The sequence below is a fragment of the Arvicola amphibius genome, chromosome 3 (genome assembly GCF_903992535.2).
Source record: "Arvicola amphibius chromosome 3, mArvAmp1.2, whole genome shotgun sequence".
Taxonomy (NCBI): Eukaryota; Metazoa; Chordata; class Mammalia; order Rodentia; family Cricetidae; genus Arvicola; species Arvicola amphibius.
The window spans coordinates 69,438,241-69,456,209 of NC_052049.1; the positions used below are offsets into that span (position 1 = coordinate 69,438,241).

At 35.8% G+C, this 17,969-nt stretch overlaps 1 protein-coding gene across 1 annotated transcript in view; it reads left to right on the top strand.

The window, feature by feature from the left end:
• The window catches only part of Slf1 (SMC5-SMC6 complex localization factor 1), a 70,227-nt gene that overhangs the window by 44,464 nt on the left and 7,794 nt on the right, over positions 1-17,969 (top strand). Inside the window, exons 15-19 of the mRNA XM_038324152.1 lie at positions 7,381-7,528; positions 13,161-13,306; positions 14,251-14,414; positions 15,071-15,204; positions 17,570-17,662. Coding sequence (XP_038180080.1) covers positions 7,381-7,528; positions 13,161-13,306; positions 14,251-14,414; positions 15,071-15,204; positions 17,570-17,662 — 685 coding nt within the window. The remainder of the gene's footprint in view (positions 1-7,380; positions 7,529-13,160; positions 13,307-14,250; positions 14,415-15,070; positions 15,205-17,569; positions 17,663-17,969) is intronic.

The window sequence follows — 17,969 nt, forward strand, 5'->3', positions numbered from 1 at the left end:
TGGGGCTACTGTACCGTTTTATATTTGTAAAATTACTAATACAGTATTTTCATCAATTTTGTTTACTAATTCTTTTCAGCTATGTCTATTTTGACTATTTTTAATTTTTCTAATTCCTGCTTGTAGCTCTTTTATATCTCCTGCTGTAACTTGTGTTTGTTTTGGTTTTTGTGGCTTCTAATCCACTACAGAAGTTTCACTTTCTTCCTTTGAACATTACAGTAATAGTTATTTTGTGATCTGTGCCAGTTCTGCTTATTTCCATGTGAGGTTCTGTTGGTTCTTCCTGTATTATTATTTCCCTGGTCTCCTATATATGTGTTTTTCCTTCTAAGTCTTTTATTTTCTCTCCTGTACTAGTTATTATTTATGACCTGTTTTAATTTCCATTTTAATAACTATTTGTAGAAACAGTTTGTCAAAAACCAAAATACATTTTTTACAGAGAGTGTATTCTTTTTCTGTCATGGGCCTCTGTAAGGACCAACCTGAGCCCAGTGTGGATGTCACATGCTCCGCTTAGCCCAGATGAATAAGACTCACATGTTTGCAACGCTCTTTTATACCTTGTCAGTCTCAGAGTGGGACTTGTAAGTCTTGGCCTACTTTGGCTGTGACCTTTCTCACCAGTTTCCAGTAATTACAGAAACCACAGTTGTATGCCTTTATACACCTCTGATAGAATCTCCAAAACTATTCAGGACAAAGGGAGGTAGTTTTTAAGTCTTCCTTCACTTTTTACCAAACTCTTGGGTGTCTTGACATAACATTTCTCTTAATTACCATATATTTCAAAAGATGTTTTATGTATTTCAGCTGACATTTTTTGTTGACAGAGGTGCCTATCTGCCCGATCCAACAGCCGTTCCGTCCCAAAGAAATAAATATACAGAGGTCTACATTAATCATAAACTGGTTGGCCTGTTGGCTTAGGCTTCTTATTAATTCTTACATACTACATTAACCCATAATTCTTGTCTGTGTCAGCCATATGGCTTGGTACCTTTTACCAGCAAAGCATTCTTACCTTGCTTCTTCTGCTTCTGGGTTTTGACTGCAGACTGAGCCCTTCCTCTTCCCAGAATTCTCCTGCTCTCGTCCCCTGCCTCTACTTTCTGCCTGGTCACCCTTCCTATAATTCCTGCCTGGCTACTGGCCAGTCAGCATTTTATTAAAGCAATACAACTGATAAATCTTTACAGGGTACAAGATCATTGTCCCACAGCAATTTTTTGCTTTCAAAAATTGATCATCAGAATTCCTAAGGCTTCCTTTAACACAAGCACTGAAATTTAAAAATAAGAGAAAAATCTTAAGCCAGACTTAATTGCATATGTCTGAAGTGTACTTAGGATGTAGAAACAGGAAGATCAGGAGTTTAGGTTGTCCTCAGCTATGTGACAAGTCAACCTGGTCTATATAAGACCCTGTGTTGTGTTAATTCCCTGGGGAGATATCAAACAAATACTTGTTTACCCAACTACATATCAAAGTAACTATTTCACATAATTCTACCTTGATGAGCCATTGAGTTTAATTGTGGTTATAAACAGGAACATAAATGAGGAATTACCTTTAGGAGCAGAGGAAGCTTACAGAATACTATAACCTAGAAGAAAAGCTTCCCTATCCCTCATGCACACAACTATTACCTTTGTATAAATACTGGGGAGGAGCAGGGATCCAGCCAGCTCGTATTGCCTTTTGGAGCCTTGCCTCTCCTCTGTGAGACAATGGTAATGCATACCATCTTGTGCAGGTCTTGTGCAGGTAATAACAGCTGCTCTGATTTCAAGATGGTGGATTCCATGTTATGCCCAGAGGACAAGGTTCTCGATACCCTGTCTAAAACAATCATGAAAAGTAAAATTGCTCCTAGATATAGCTAGACTTTTGGACACCAAGTAATCATATTGTGTGAATATAGCTATTTATTAATTAATTGCATTTTATTAATATAGTGTACATATTGCAGGTGTACACATGCCACAGCATTATAGAGTCCAGAAGACAATTTGCAGAAGTCAGTTTTCTCTTTCTTCGTTGTTGGTAACTGGGAACAAACTCAGATTGTTAGGCTTGGTAGCAAATCCTACCCACTATCTGATTTTAATGAAAGTGTGACCATCCAAATGCATAGAAATTTAAAATACTCAACCAAGTAATTGTATCTTACTGACAGTTCAGCGTAGTATGTATAATCTTAAGCTTATTGTTACAAATTACTTTTGTCTTTTTCTTATTACTCAATATAATCACTTAGAATACTAAATATTCCTTATATAACCCCCCTTTTATTAGTTTGCTTGCATAAGTGATATTTCTCATCTAAAACTAAAAACCATGAAACTAATGTTTTTATAGTTTTACTAAAGAACCAGCCAACTATGGATAAAAAGTTACTCAAGAAACATATAAGTAAATAGAAACATATTTATACATATTTAATTCAAAGGTTTTCTTCAAATTTATAAATAAAAGCAGCATATTTGAGAATCTGCAGCAAATTGTAGCATTAGTTCTAATAGGAAAACTGGTTTTAAAATTCGCAAATTAGTATTTGTGACATTTAAATTTCTTGAACTCACTTACTTACTTTTTATTGTAATACTTTTCTGTTATAAATCATTCTTATACTTAATTAAAATTTTTTTGGTATTTTCTACTTTGAAGAATTCCATGCATGTTCCACATCATTTTTTTGTGCTGTAAAGCATTTGTTTTTTGATTTGCTGAGTTGAAGCATTCAAGTAATTAACTAAACAGAAGTCCTCAATTTATGCTAATATTGTTTTGTCATAATGTCAGTCAACAAGTATTGCAGAGTGACAGAATGGCAGTGAATTTCATTGTCATTGATCTGAGAAAGCTCTGGGCTTTCCTTGGCAAAGAGCAAAGGTGAGCCATGTCAAGGTTATGGATGATGTGCACATTTTCTTAAGTTTCAGTGGTTACTCCCACTTGTTGTTGCAATTTGAAATGGATACCATTTGTATATAAAGAAAAATAAATTGAATTTAAAGAGTTTAAGTGACTTACTGACAGCATTATAGCCAGTTAGGGCAATCCTTACCTGGAGACCAGGTTGATTACAACAAACATTGTCATATTTCTGATGCCAGTGTATAAACTGGAAGAGGCATCCTGCATGGATTCTGTTTGATTTTTTTTCCAACAGGGTACGTGTCACTGATAATGGTAGTAATCAGATGGAGCCAGAGGACAGACTGATAGTTTGTTCTGAATTACAGAGTAGTCAACTTTTAGTAGATTGTGACGATTAATAAGGGGATTGTTTATAATGATGAAGAATAATATTGACAGAATGTGTAGTAATAGAGTTTTACATGTTAGAAAGTTTTCTAATGTGGGTGCGTATGTAATATAAATCATGTCTTTGTTTCTTTGGTAGTTCTTTGAGTAATTCATGTTCTCCTTTTAGCTTTTGCACACACTTCAGTATTCCAAACAGGCTTTATTTCTCTTTGATGGTTTACTTGCCATTTTCTTAATAATTTTAAAGCATACATATTTACTATTCCCCAAAAAACAATAGGACTGGTGTCACCACCAAGCCTTATGACCCTGAGTTCCATCTCCAGGATCCACATGGTGGGAATACAACCAACTCTTGGAAGTTGTTCTCTGACAATACTATGTGCCCTGTTTAACTGACACACAGTAAAATAGCTACAGAAGTTACTCCTCAAAGTCCGTGCAAGAGACCTTTTACCAATGTCTATACTGCTTAGTTACATTTGGAGGTAAATTATACCTTAAGAAATTCTATTTTAGGGCTGGAGGGTTAAGTCATCAGTTTAAAGCCTTGTTACTTTTGCTAAGGATTCAGTTTCAGTTCACAGCAGCCCCATGGGCTCAGAACCACTCCAGTCTCAGTTGGGATCAATGCCCTCTTCTGCCCACCATGGGTATCAGGCACATATTTGGTTCAGTTACATACATGCAGGCAAAACACTCATACAAATAAAACATAAGAGAAATATTATTTTAAATTGAGGTTTTACATATAGGTATATGTTGATTTATGTAAAATTAAGGGAAAGTCCTAAATGGTTGATTTTTTGTTGTTGTTGTTGGTAGAGTGCTAGATTGTGATTTTATATGAAGCTTATCTTCATAGACATTTTCTACTCAACAGTTTTAGAATCTGGGGGCTTGGGTGATCCTGAATTATTCTACTTGAGACATATTCTTAGATAATGTCTATGGACATGATCAATTTCATATTTTGTTAACTTTAATGATATGAAAGAACTAACTTAATATGTTTAGGGTCACACCTGCATATCAGCTTTACAAAGCACAGAATTGTTTTCCTGCAAAGTTTCAAGAGATTGGCACTACTCCCTAGTCTCTCAGGTCATAAAAGAGTTACATTGATGCTGCTATTACAGTCAGTCTAACTGCAAGCTTCCTATGTCACATGGCTGCAACTGTAATATTGAAGCAAGTTTTGAGTCCAGGTTGGAAGAAGTAGCAGTATTTGCGTGCATGGATTCTGACCTGATAGGATCCAACCACCTCTTGTAACCCCAAATTATATCAGAAGTGCCTTGCTTGTTTTACCTGTTAACTAGCCATTCAGTATAAAATCCCTTCAGCCTATGCTTCAGGATCTTTCTCTTAGACATAATGTTTAATGCTGCCAGAGTGCAGTATGCTTCCCCATGGTATGTTATACCACATCTTCACACCTGCTATTGATCTTGACTCTGGGGCATTCTGTGCTACTGTTTGATAGCACAGATGTAGGTGCTGCTTGACCATTTGTTTCTATGTGTTTGCATAGCAAACCAGAAACAGAACTTCTATTCTACAATTGTTTTGTTGTTTTTTACTCTATAACATTTACTTTTTAGATACATTCTATACCATTTATTTCTTTGATGTTCCAAAGTCATCTCTACATGTTTATAAACATCAGTCTTCCTTGCTCTAATTTCTTTAGTACGTGTGTATAATTTCAAAAATGGAATTACACTTCTCTGGTTCAATCTACTTTTATTTAATTGAAAATAGATTCTTCTCTTCTACGTTACATCGCAGCCACAGTTTTCACCTCCCTCCACTCTTCCCAGTACTCTCTCCCAGATCCACTTGCCCTCTGACTCTCCTCACAGAAGAGCAGGTCTCTGAGAGATAACACCCAAACATGACAAAACAAAATACATTAGGACAAGACAAAAGCCCTCACACTGAGGTTGGACAAGGCAACCCAACAAGAGGAAAGAGTCCCAAGAGCAGACAAAAGAGTCAGAGACCCACATGCTCTCACAGTTAGGAGTTCTACAAGAACACCAAACTAACAGACAGCATGTATGTAGAGGACCTAGTGAAGAGAGCCCTGCTTAGTTGATTCAGTGAGCCATGTTCTTCTGGTATCCTCCTTCCCCTCTGACTCCTACAGTCTTTTCATCCCCTCTTCTGCAGGATTCTCTGAGCTCCAAGAGGAAGGACCCAGTGGAGTCGTCCAGTTTAGACTCTCCACAAGTCTGGCTGTGGCTCTCACATACACTCACATCTGCTGTGGAAGGAAACCTTCTGATGACTGGATAAGGCATCAACATATAACTGAATGTTTTTAGGAATTGGTATAACCTCCGCCTACAAGGAATCATTTTGATTTTTTGTTTTTTTAGACCAGTCGTCTTTGGTTCTACCCTAGGTTTCTGGGCTGTCCAGTCTTTGGTTCCTAATCATGCAAGTAGTATGGGGAATGGGCTCTCTCTTTTGGAGTAGGCCTCATGTCAAAATCAGACATTGATTGGCCACTCCCACAAATCCTGTACCACCATTTCCCCAATACATCTTGCAGGCAAGACAGATTGTAGGTCAAAGGTTTTGTGGCTGGGTTGGTGTCTCTGTAAGCTAAGGAATGCTTTCCTAATAAAATATTGTGTATACTTACAAGAAATTTGTTTACAGGGGCAGGAGAAATAAGCCTACTATATTCTCTGGGGGTTCAAAATGCCTAGACATTTTTCTCATTAGCCATGATGTGATAACTAAACACAGCAGTTGTAATCTATTCAGATAGATCTTTGGTTTTTTTAAAAAAAAAAAATCTTTATATGCCTTACCCAACTGTTACTTAATGATATTTTCACACATGGAACATATAGGAAACAAATAAGAATATAGGTATTTTAACTTGTTTTAATGTCATTTTGGAAAAGTGTCGATATTAAAATGTTATTAAAATATGATTTTCTCACATCTTTATCTTCATAGTTCATATTGACTTTTCTAGATTAGAGAAATGTGTTTAATAAACACTGGATTAAAACATACAAGGTTTTAAATGCCTTGACATAGTTCTTCACAGGTATTTAATATTTAGTATAAAAGTGACAATATGAAAAAAAATATACTTTCAAAACTAATCTCTATATCTCCAATTTTGTTCATTTTGTTATAATTAAATAGAAGTTGGCTTAGTCTGTTTCTTTGTAACAGATTCTTTTGTTACTAGTATACCCTGTATATTTAGTAGCTGATCTTTCAAGTAGTAAAAGGAAACATTAGAAAAGTCTTGTATTTTTAATGTTTTGATGATATTCATTGAATTTCTCAAGTCCTTTGCTATGATGGCTCAGTGGGCAAAGGTACTTGCCACACAAACCTGAGAACCTGAGTTCAGTCCCTGGAATCCATGGTGGAAGAGGAGACCTGGCTACAAAAGGTCGTAGGCTGATCTCAACATGTGTACCATGGAGCGTGTGCACACACTATATGACATTTCTATTAAGTAATATTCACAGAAGCCTGGGTTCCTCATGATTTTGAATAGAAATTGTGCTTGACTTAAAATCCTGATAGCTTCGGGTCAGATTTTTTGTTGCTATAAACTGTTGTTAAAAGCTAGATTGAACATCCTTAATCCAGAATCCTAAATACCCCCAAATCCAGAAGTTGTTCGCCATCATGACTCCACATTCAGAACAGTCCATACCTGATCTTATATAACAGCTCTCAAAGAAAAGGTTACTAAATCAAAAAATACTGCGAAATTATTTCTAGGATATGTACATGAGATATATATGAACAAGCGAGTTCTATATTTAGACTTGCTTACTATTCTCAATATCATTTTCTATTTGTAGGTAGTTCCAAGCTCCAAAAAAATATGTGAAAACACTTAAGAGTCCTAGTCATTTCAGAGAGCAGACTTCCAAAACTGTAGTGTGTATAGTGAGAGGGTGGCATAGGATAGACGAAGAAAGAGACAGCTTGCTAGCATTCTTTTGTTACTAGGATACCCTGTATATTTAGTAGTGGATCTCTCAAGAAGTAAAAGGAAACATTTAAAAAGTTTTGTATTTTTAATGTTTTGATGATATTTTTCCATCGTAATGCTAGGTCTTCAAACATGAACTAGCTTACTTACTGACGGGAATTCTTGGAGCAGCAATAGATTATTGGATCTTCCTTGGTATTCATATGGGTAGAAATGTGATCCGACACATGTCTGCTGACTTAGGAAGCTACATCTCCCTTTCCTGCGATGGTAAGTGTCTTCGTTAGGGTGTAATATGAATCACTCCTTCTGAAAATCAGTCTTGATTTTCCTTCAAAAAGTCTATTCTTTAATGTATATTTATATGAACTTTTCTTTCAAAGAAGACACAAATGTGTACCTATAGAAACAATTTTAGAAGGAATAGAATTCTTTCTTTAATACTTCCATACAGAGAGCTTCTATCTTCTTTTTGCCTAAAATTTATACATAGTTGAATTACAAAAAACATTTTATAAAAATTATATAATTTATTTCCTTTTATTTAAATATGAGGGTATCCATAGAAGTGGACCATTGTGAGCTGCCATGTGGGTTCTGGGAATTGAACCTGGGTCCACTGAAAGGTCATTCAATGCTGTTAACCACTGAGCCATCTCTCTAGCATTAAACATTTATGTTATTATTAGTTTCTGAGAATTCCATTGAGTACTGAATTTGTACCATTCAATCCCACAAACTCCCCACTTGAATTCCTCCTGTGTCTCCTCATCCAACTTCATGCCCTTTTCTCCTTCATTGTTATTTCATTCGTGTGTGTGTGTGTGTGTGTGTTTATATATATGTACGTGTATTTGATCACTTGGGATTAATCAGAGCTCATCCAGAGAGAAGACTCTTACCAGCCATTAATTACTTACATTTCTTTTCCTAGGGATGGAACCTCTACCATACACATGGGGATGTCAGCTGGTGTTCTCATTGTGCAGATCTTATTTAGAGGACATATGGTTAAGGTTTTATGGGTGCAGTTCCCTGTCATATATAAAGGGTGTGATGTGCATGCCTGTGTGTGTGTGTTATAGGAGATATTACTGGGCCTTAGGCTATTAGAGTCTTTCTGCACCCTTTTCCATGGCGTTCTCTGAGCCTTTGCTGTAGTTTACGTTGTAAATGTATTGATTGGGAATGGGCTCCTTGACACGTTTTCTCCATTTTAACCAAATATAGATTTCTGTGGTGATCTCTTTGTTAGGGGGAAGAAAAGTTCTTTGATGAGGGTAGAAGCTACACTTACCTGTAGATGTAAAAATAGACGTTTTGAATACACTAGTCAGGGAACGTTGTACTTGAAAGTTTTCTCTAGGTTCCATTGCCTCACCAAGCACAGGTAAGTTAGCTAAGGTAACAGTTACCAGTTGTGACTTCTCTCCTATTTAACTTGCCTTACAACCATTTAGATGGCTGTTGGTTACTCCCTGAGATAAGTGAACTTAACCCCTTTGCAGGTTATCTAGTCATTTTTGAGTTTGAACAAAGGGTGAGGGAAAAGGGGAAGATTTTATTCCAAAGAAAAGTGGTCAAAAATGAGTAAGAAGATGCAAAGTGGCACCTAATGGACAAAAGTTAAGGAGGCTACAGATATCAGGAATAGCCTCCTGAACCAAACAATTACCCAATGAAAACACTAGTACACATTGGTATATTTGACGAATGAATGAATGACTGATAATAATTCATAATTGAAAGCTAAGATAGGATGTCTTTAATAATAATCAGGTCATGTCAGTCATCTCAGGAAATATCATAGCCAACTTTTGGGTCTTCAGAATGAGAAGACTTCCCTAAAACCTGACTGCATAACTGACTTCAGAACAGGTGGTTACTCCTCCCCCTCGTCTTTCTTCAATCTGTAGCCTTCAATTTCTAACTTTTCAACTACATAAGCTATGGTGGCCCCCAAATCAAGGCCATGTTTTCTTACATGCCAAGTTGCCTGTGGTTTGAACTTTCAAGTAAACAACGTTGCACACATATTGCAATGCATCTTGGTATGTTGAAAAAATTCATCTACTCTTAGTGATGTTGACTCTTTAAAAAAATATTCTGCAATAGGAATACAGTTTATAATAACAAAATTCATAATTTATTCAGATACTTTCTGTAAAGAAGTTTCTTTATTCTATCAAAGTGAGAAGATTTTTATCATTTTATCTCCTTTCTGTTTCTCTTTCATTGATCTTATGAGGTGATTACCATTCCTTTTTAAGAGTAGATATCATTTGTTGGGGGGCTTTTTTTACGTTTCTTAAGGCAAATTCAATTTTATATTATATCTTTTATCATTTCTTTCCAATCATTTCTATTAGGTAAGTAAGTGCTTTTTAACAATCTCACTTTTGGCATAATTTTCTAGAATGCCAGGGAATAGCTAACAGTTCCGTGCTTCCATTCAATAATGAAACTCCTTAAGTTTTAGGATCCATAAAAGTATTAGCTTCAGCATTAAGGATCGTCAGTTAAAGTTTTATGTGTTGCTTCTAGTATGTAATAGTTGCCTTTAATGAAATCTAACTTATACTTTAGCCAGATGCATGAAGTAATAACACTTGCCTTGATGGAGATATGTATGTATGCTACTGCTTCATTGCTTTGTTCATATTCTGGATGTCTTTTCATTCCGTAGTAAGGCATTTGCTGTGCCTTACTGTGAAAAGTACTCTGTTCTTGAATGGCAGATTGGAACCTGTGACTGATAACTGATTTGAGCTAAAAATTAGCACAATCATTAAAAATGTGACCAATTTAAAATTCTAGATGAAGTTGAAATTATGCCACTATTTTAAGTTAATTTCCTTACCTTTGTGTCCTTTTCTCGGTGTACACACCAGCTCCATGGGCAAAGTCATTTGTTGCCAGACTGGGTAACTTGAGTTTCATTCTTAAGATCTACATGGTAGGGGCTGGAGAGATGGCTCAGAGGTTAAGAGCATTGCCTGCTCTTCCAAAGGTCCTGAGTTCAATTCCCAGCAACCACATGGTGGCTCACAACCATCTGTAATGAGGTCTGGTGCCCTCTTCTGGCCAGCAGGAATACACACTGACAGAATATTGTATACATAATAAATAAATAAATATTTAAAAAAAAAAAGATCTACATGGTAGAACAAAGTAATCCTTTCGCCTCTACAGACATGTCGTGGTGTGTGTGTGTGTGTGTGTGTGTGTGTGTGCGCACGCGCACACACAACAGTCTGAATAAGAAGCTGCTATGAAAAATTGAACACAGATGTATGTAGAATTGTTTCCATAGGTTTCAAATTATGGAATGGGTAAACCTTTTAAAATGTTTTGAAATATGTTTCTGAAAATAATCCAAATTAGTATTTTCCTATGTTTTTGCTAAAGAGAACTTAGTGTTTAAGGTTTGTCAAGAGACAGGAATAAGTAAACAATTTAATCTTAAGAGAGAAGCAGCCTTTCTGTATTCAAAATAAAATTGAAATGGTCATCTATTATGGAGGTTTTAGAACACCAGACTTTCCCATGTATTGTAGTAGTCTTTTTTGTTCAAATCTTTATGAAAATCATGGTTTGACATTTCTTTTGTTATTATTGCTGTAATTTCTCTGTGGATGTTCCTGCCTGATTTTTTGTTGTTGTTGTTTTCTGGTTTTGTTTTTGTTTTGGGGTTTTTTTTTTGCATCAGTTCAGTGATTCTCCTCTGTGATTTCTGACTTGTTGGTAAGAGGGTAGATTAGGCTATTGTATCATTTTCATTTGAAGATACAGACTCACCTTTCCTATTTTCATTTAGTATAATTACTGAAATTTACAGTTGTTTTATGAGAATTAAGGCAGTATGTATTTAGGGAGACAGGTGTAACCCTTTATTCTTATCTTTAGATTTCATGCCCATCAATTTCACATCAAATCTATGGTATTGTTTTTTCACAACACTTCAGACAGAATTTTCTTTATCTATGTTTAACTATTTGAATTTCATTTTTATCCTAATTAGAATTCTTTAGAAGCTTCAGATGGGGATTAGTTCTTCATTTAAGTAAAATATCGGATAAATATTCCTTGCCTGTTCTTTAGGCCTGAGAAGGTGTAGTGAGAAAACAACCTTACACAAAAAGTAAATGATAATGGCAATGTTCCAGTAACACTTTGCTCATATTCCTTCACTAGTCTTTTAGTTAAACCAATTTCTTTTGGTTTTGATGAGAAAGAATGTGTTATTCCAATAGTCCCATGGCCGTACAGGTGGGCCTAGTTAAACTGGTAGCTGAAGCAGCATACACTGCTATCTGGGCCTTTTAGTCCATTGTTCTATGTATGGCAACTTTTTATACTGTGATTTATTATTTAACTTAAGCTCTTTAGTATCCTATTGTTGCTTTCATTCTTTGTCATTCTAGTTTGTTATTTATGCCACTATTTATATAGAAAGTTTAGTAGAAAATTTGTATCATTAAGTAGATGACATGGGAATCAGCTACCTTAGTAGTTTATCTCGATCAGTTATTCTGTCTGTAATAAATTTTTGTCTTACTAACACTTGAAGTTTTGGGTAGAAAGATTTAAGGATATTGGTGGGTTTTGTTGTTTTCATAAATTAAAATTACCTCATTGTAGAGTGGGTGCAAATTTTAATGTCATCTTCAAATATCATTTTATACTTTTCTTCTTTATCTTGTATATGTACTCTAGCTCTTCAGTGAATGTTATCAGAGGAAACTTCTATCAGCTCAAGACTGAATGTTACAAATTAATTGCATGTGCGTTTTTGGTTTTTTGGTTTTTGTTTGTTTGTTTGGGTTTGTTTTGTTTTATTTTGTTTTTTTTTTTTTTCTTTTTGAGACAAGGTTTCTCTGTAGCTTTGGTGCCTGTCCTGGAATTAGCTCTTGTAGACCAGGCTGGCCTCGAACTCACAGAGATCCACCTGCCTCTGCCTTCCGAGTGCTGGGATTAATGGCATGCATCACCACTGCCTTGCTGCATGTGTGCTTTTTAAATAAAACTAAGTGCTCTCGATGCCCACCTATAATCCTAACACTTGAGAAGTGGAGGCAAAACAATAGTAAAGAGTGATTCTCAGCTACATAGAGAATACAAATGGCCACATTTATTAAAAATAAGTGAATGAGTGAATAAATAAATAAAAATAAACACTCTCTTGTTAGCCGTGGCACATCTCTGCCCTCAGAGACAGAGGCTGAGTCATTGTGAATAAGGCCATTCTGGGTTGTAAAATGAGATTTTGTGTCAAAGTAAATTTAGTCAGTTCATTTTTTTAATTAAATAAGTTAATTAAAACTAAGAACTAGTTTTCCAAAAAGGATCCAAGTTGAGATTGTTAATGTTATTTAGAAACTGAAAGGTAAAGTTTTACATATAGGTATAATGATGTAATCATATAATCTATTCTACATATATGGTTTTGTTGTTTTTGTTTGATTTGGTTTTTAGACAGAGTCTCACTAAGGCTGACCTGAAACTATGTAGATTAGGCTAATTTGAATTCACAGAGGTCCCTCTATTTTAGCTTCCTGAGTGATGTGATTATAAGAAATTCACTAGTATATTTCACTCTCGTATATGTGATGTTAAGACTTTTAATTAAAGTGATAATGTTTGTTTTTCAAGTACTAAAAAAATAAAATATAAAAGAAATTTCTCCTGAAAAACAAGGATTATATATGTGTATGTGTTTGATATAATGCAATATGTGTGTGTGTGCGTATGTGTGTATGTATATATAACCATCCATATGGTTAAAAATTATAACTAAAGCTTGCTGGCTTATGATATATCACTCAATTGAGTACAACCCTCTGCAAAAATATGGAGAAAATGTATAAGATGTAACAATAACTATATTTAATTGGTTTTACAGATTTTTCTTTCCAAGAACTAGAGATCTTCATTTGTTCTTTTTCATCTTCCTGGCTTCAAATGTTTGTTGCAGAAGCAATCTTTAAAAAGTTGTGCTTCCAGGGCCCTACCAGCACTTGCACTGAGCCACTCTCTCTTCAGAAAATAGTAAGCACTGCCCTGTTCAGGTTCCTTTTTTTTTTTTCCTAAGAAGTGAGTTCTTGAGTTCAGTTTCGATTCTTAGTTATTTCTCATGAATGGGCTGGAGAGATGCCTCAGTGTTCTCCCCAAGTACCCAGATTCAGTTCATAGCATATATGGACCTCTGACCTAAGGCACACATGCAGGCACCCTCCAATACACACACAAATAAATAATAATAATACATCTTTTCAGACTAGTGAGTGGAAGTTTTGATGGGGGTATAAGTAGAAAAAAGTATTTCCTGATATTTGCCATAATATATAATACTTTGAAACTACATCCAAAAAAATTTTTGTGTTTGACATTTAAAAAGGAAAACCTACAAAAATGTATCCTATTTATATATACATGCATGTATACATACATACATATACATACATACATACATACATGCTGCACTTGCTTTCATTCTCTCCTGTCTTGGCCATGTAATGCTCTAAAGCTTCTTCAGCCAATGACAAGTCCCTTTGTTTATTGAAATGCAGGGCAAAATGCTTTGCAACAGGACCCGCTTGAAAGGTATTTTCTTTCCTTATTCCATTTATTCTGGACTTACCTTTCTGTTGAAGAAAACCATTGAGAAAATTGTCTGCAAGTACCAAAACAATGTAAATCATTGTAAGTTGGATATGTAATTTAAAGAACTTTCCTAAATGAATATTCAGATTGAAGTAGAAAATATAATTATTTTCTAAAGGTATCCTCAGCTTCAAGATATTGACAAAATAATTCCATAGATAATTACTTAGAACTGGCAACTTTAATATTCAGTCGTGTTTAGAGAAGATAATGTGGCAATGTAGTTGTGAAATCAAGAAATAAAATGAGACTTGTTAGTAAAATGACCAAGTAATTTTTTTTACTACTCTTTGTAGTTATTGTAATGACATAATGTTATTTTGTAACAGATAGACTCCTATTTGCCTGTTTTGGGGAAAATGGACATACATGGGGCTGGAAAAATGCAGATGCCAAAAAAAATCATCCAGCGGCCTTGCCTAGAGCCTCAGAGAGCACTACTAATGCTGAATGGTGCAAAGCCAAAACAAGTTGAAGGTCAGCCAGAATTTCCGTAAGTGATGCTGTTGCTACAGCTATACTTTGTTTTGGAATGTGACCTTTTCTCTAAACTTTCTTAAACTTTAGGTTATCTGGGTTATTATCTGCAGTATATTGATTGGAAGATTGCTCAATTTTAGACACTTTTAGGCACTTCTTTTTACTTCCCTCCTACCAAGTGCTTCCCAAAAGAAATGAAAGTATTAATCAAGTCTCTGTTTCATATAAATGTTTTTCTGAAACATGAAGTACAACATATTTTTGTAATATAAATGAGGTTTTTAGATGTGTGGTCATGTAAGATGTTATACTGGTTTTTCCAAATGAGAGACTTCTTGAATGGGGAATTCTGAAGGCCTGCATTCTTATTTAGCTTTCAGCTTTATATTTTCTACAGATGTGATTTACTTGGTTTCTTCTTTGCCCAACATTCTATACTCATTACCTTTTTAGTGAGCAGTTGGAGGTATAGAAAATTAAGTGAAAATTAATGCACCAAAATTTGTTCCTATATAGCTGACATCGTTTTAAAAATTGGAGAGCAATATGATTGAATGAGTGAGTGTTTTAAGTTAAAAGAATACATTCTAAAGGAGGAAGAATACTATCTCATGTATGCTGGCATGCCTTACTGAAAAGCAAGCTTTCCTTGGTTTTCTTTCTTTTCAGCGAGTTGAACCGTGCTAAATGTTCCTCATCATTGAAAAAATTGAAAAAGAAGTCAGAAGGAGAATTGTCATGTTCCAAGGAGAATTGCCCCTCTTTGGTTACAAAGATGAATTTTCACAAAACTAATCTAAAAGGTATCCCAAGTATCTGAATTACTTACATTAAGAACTTTGCTTGGTTGTAATCAGTACTTGCAAATTTCACTCATTTGCTCTGATTAATGTTTGAAGTTATATATTGGGCTATATGTAGATGCAGGAAATACCTTTGTAGAGAGTGTGTTATTTTCTTGAACTCTCATTTATACACAGAGAGTGATTGTTTCGCACCTGGTTAATAGAGTGCCCCTCCTTTTCTTTCCCCCCTTGCCAGATGCTTATTGGTGTGTAACGTTCCTTGAGCTCATTCAGATTTGCCCTCCTTACTTTGGTGTTCCATATGAACCTGTACTGCTTAGGATCAGTGTCTTCGATTTGAAAGTATAATTCATCCTTCATCTCTTTCAGCCATACACATTCTGTGAACAAAGAGTGAGGAGTAGGCTGTGTTACATGGCTGTGTTAAGCATATGGGCTCTTCTTTTCTAGGCACCAAGCCCAGACTGAAATGTGTTTGGCTTTTGGTTCTAACTGTACTGGAGCCTAAGTACCTAATGGATGGAATTTCAAGAACAGTGCTGTAATAATCTACTCTAGTGCCTCTTTTACTTAGATATCTCATAACCTGAAGATATATTATCTTGGATAATATATCTTGGATAAACTAAGTTGCTAGATTTACAAATTGCTCTTATTTACAAACTATTTCATATGTATCAACTCATGAAAACAGTGACATCAAAACTTTTACATCTTTCAGTATAATAGTTTATAACTGCCCACGAAATATGAAGAGTATTGGATAAAACTCAGATATTCACTTCAAAGATCAGTATCTGTTTTCTTTGTTTTATTGTTTCAAAACGTAAAATGAATATGAATGACTAGTCTGAACAGCAGAAGGAGTTAGGAGAGGAAGAAAATTGAGAAATAGAGAAAAACTTGAAGAGACTTCTTATGGAAGAAATGCTCAGTAGAAGTTGCAGAGATAATCTGTAAAACTGAGCACTATAGAAACATGCTGATCAGTATTTTATAGCAGGAACACGGTATGACCATATCTCATTCTGTTTCCTGTACAGTCACTGACAAGTATTTACCATTGTTTTAATATCAAACTATGACTTAAATTTTACTATTTAGAGAGATTATGAATAGATCATTTTGACCAGCAGCTACTACCTTCTGCTCAGCAAGAACTGTGTCATTCTGCGTGTTAGTGTTGTTCAGTTTTCAGTGGTACGTAAGGAGTGTGCATGTGTGTGCGTGCATGTGTGTGTGTGCATGTGTGTTTGCGAGTGTGTGTGTGTGCGCGCGTGTGTGTGTGCATGTATGTGTAGTGTTTATATTAAGATTCTTCCATTTCTCCCTCTGTGCTGCTGTAGCCAAGCCAGACAGCCTATTGAGAAGCAGCAAACCATCTGTTAATGGATTGAAAGTTCTGAATTATACTTGAGTATGTGGAGGCACTCGTGCTCAGCCAGGAACATTCATTTGAATTAAGCTATAAATGCTGTATAAGAAAGAGCCATAAATTTAAGAGAGGGCAATTGCACTTTAAAACCTTTATTGCTGCAAAACCAAGTATTTTTGGTGTTTCTATCATTTGGGGTTTTATGGCAGAATTGAATCTTTAAACCTTGAACTATGGAGAGACAATGCCTGTGTTAAAGCTTTAGCTGTAGAGCTTCATTGCTGAATTGCTGACAGAACAGAAGCCCTGGATTGCTGGGTCCTCCCCCAGAACCAAAGCCCCGGATTGCTGGGTCCCTCCCCCAGAACAGAAGCCCTGGATTGCTGGGGTCCTCCCCCAGAACAGAGGCTCTGGATTGCTGGGTCCTCCCCAAAAACAGAAGCCCTGGATTGCTGGGTCCCTCCCCCAGAACAGAAGCCCTGGATTGCTGGGTCCCTCCCCCAGAACAGAAGCTCTGGATTGCTGAGTCCCTCCCCCAGAACAGAAGCTCTGGATTGCTGGTTCCTCCCCCAGAACAGAAACTCTGGATTGCTGGGTCCTCCCCCAGAACAGAAGCTCTGGATTGCTGGGTCCTCCCCCAGAATAGAAGCCCTGGATTGCTGGGTCCCTCCCCCAGAACAGAAGCTCTGGATTGCTGGGGTCCTACCCAGAACAGAAGCTCTGGATTGCTGGGGTGCCTCACCCAGAACAGAAGCTCTGGATTGCTGAGTCCCTCCCCCAGAACAGAAGCTCTGGATTGCTGGGGTCCCTCCCCCACCCCACACCTTTTTTTTTTTTTTTTAATTCAAGAGATGTTTAAACCCGTCAGAGGAAAACTCAATAAGTAATTGTCTGGCATGAGTCCACATCTCCTAATCATGGCCTTTGATTATTTTCTTTAGTTGATATCTTGTCTTCTCTGGAATAATTATTAATTTTTTATGGCAGGGGAAACAGCTCTGCATAGAGCCTGCATAAAAAACCAAGTGGAGAAATTGATTATTCTTCTCTCTTTGCCAGGAATAGACATCAATGTTAGAGGTAAGTACCCTAGGTCTTTGTGCTCTCATTCAGTGTCTTAAAATTTTTGATACAAATAGTTTTATGTCACATTAAGAAAAATCATTTAAGTAAATTTTCAGAAGATATTTTTAAAATATTGTTATTAGCCAAATCAAAATAATTCATTATGTAATAATTTAGAACAATAATATAAAATATTTTAGTAGTAATTTTCTGATCATATTTCAACATTAATATTTGAAGTTGCTTTTTATTTATCCTCAGTTTTTAAATAGAAATATGATTACAATGTGTTCATTTTCCCATATGAAGCTGTACAGAGTAA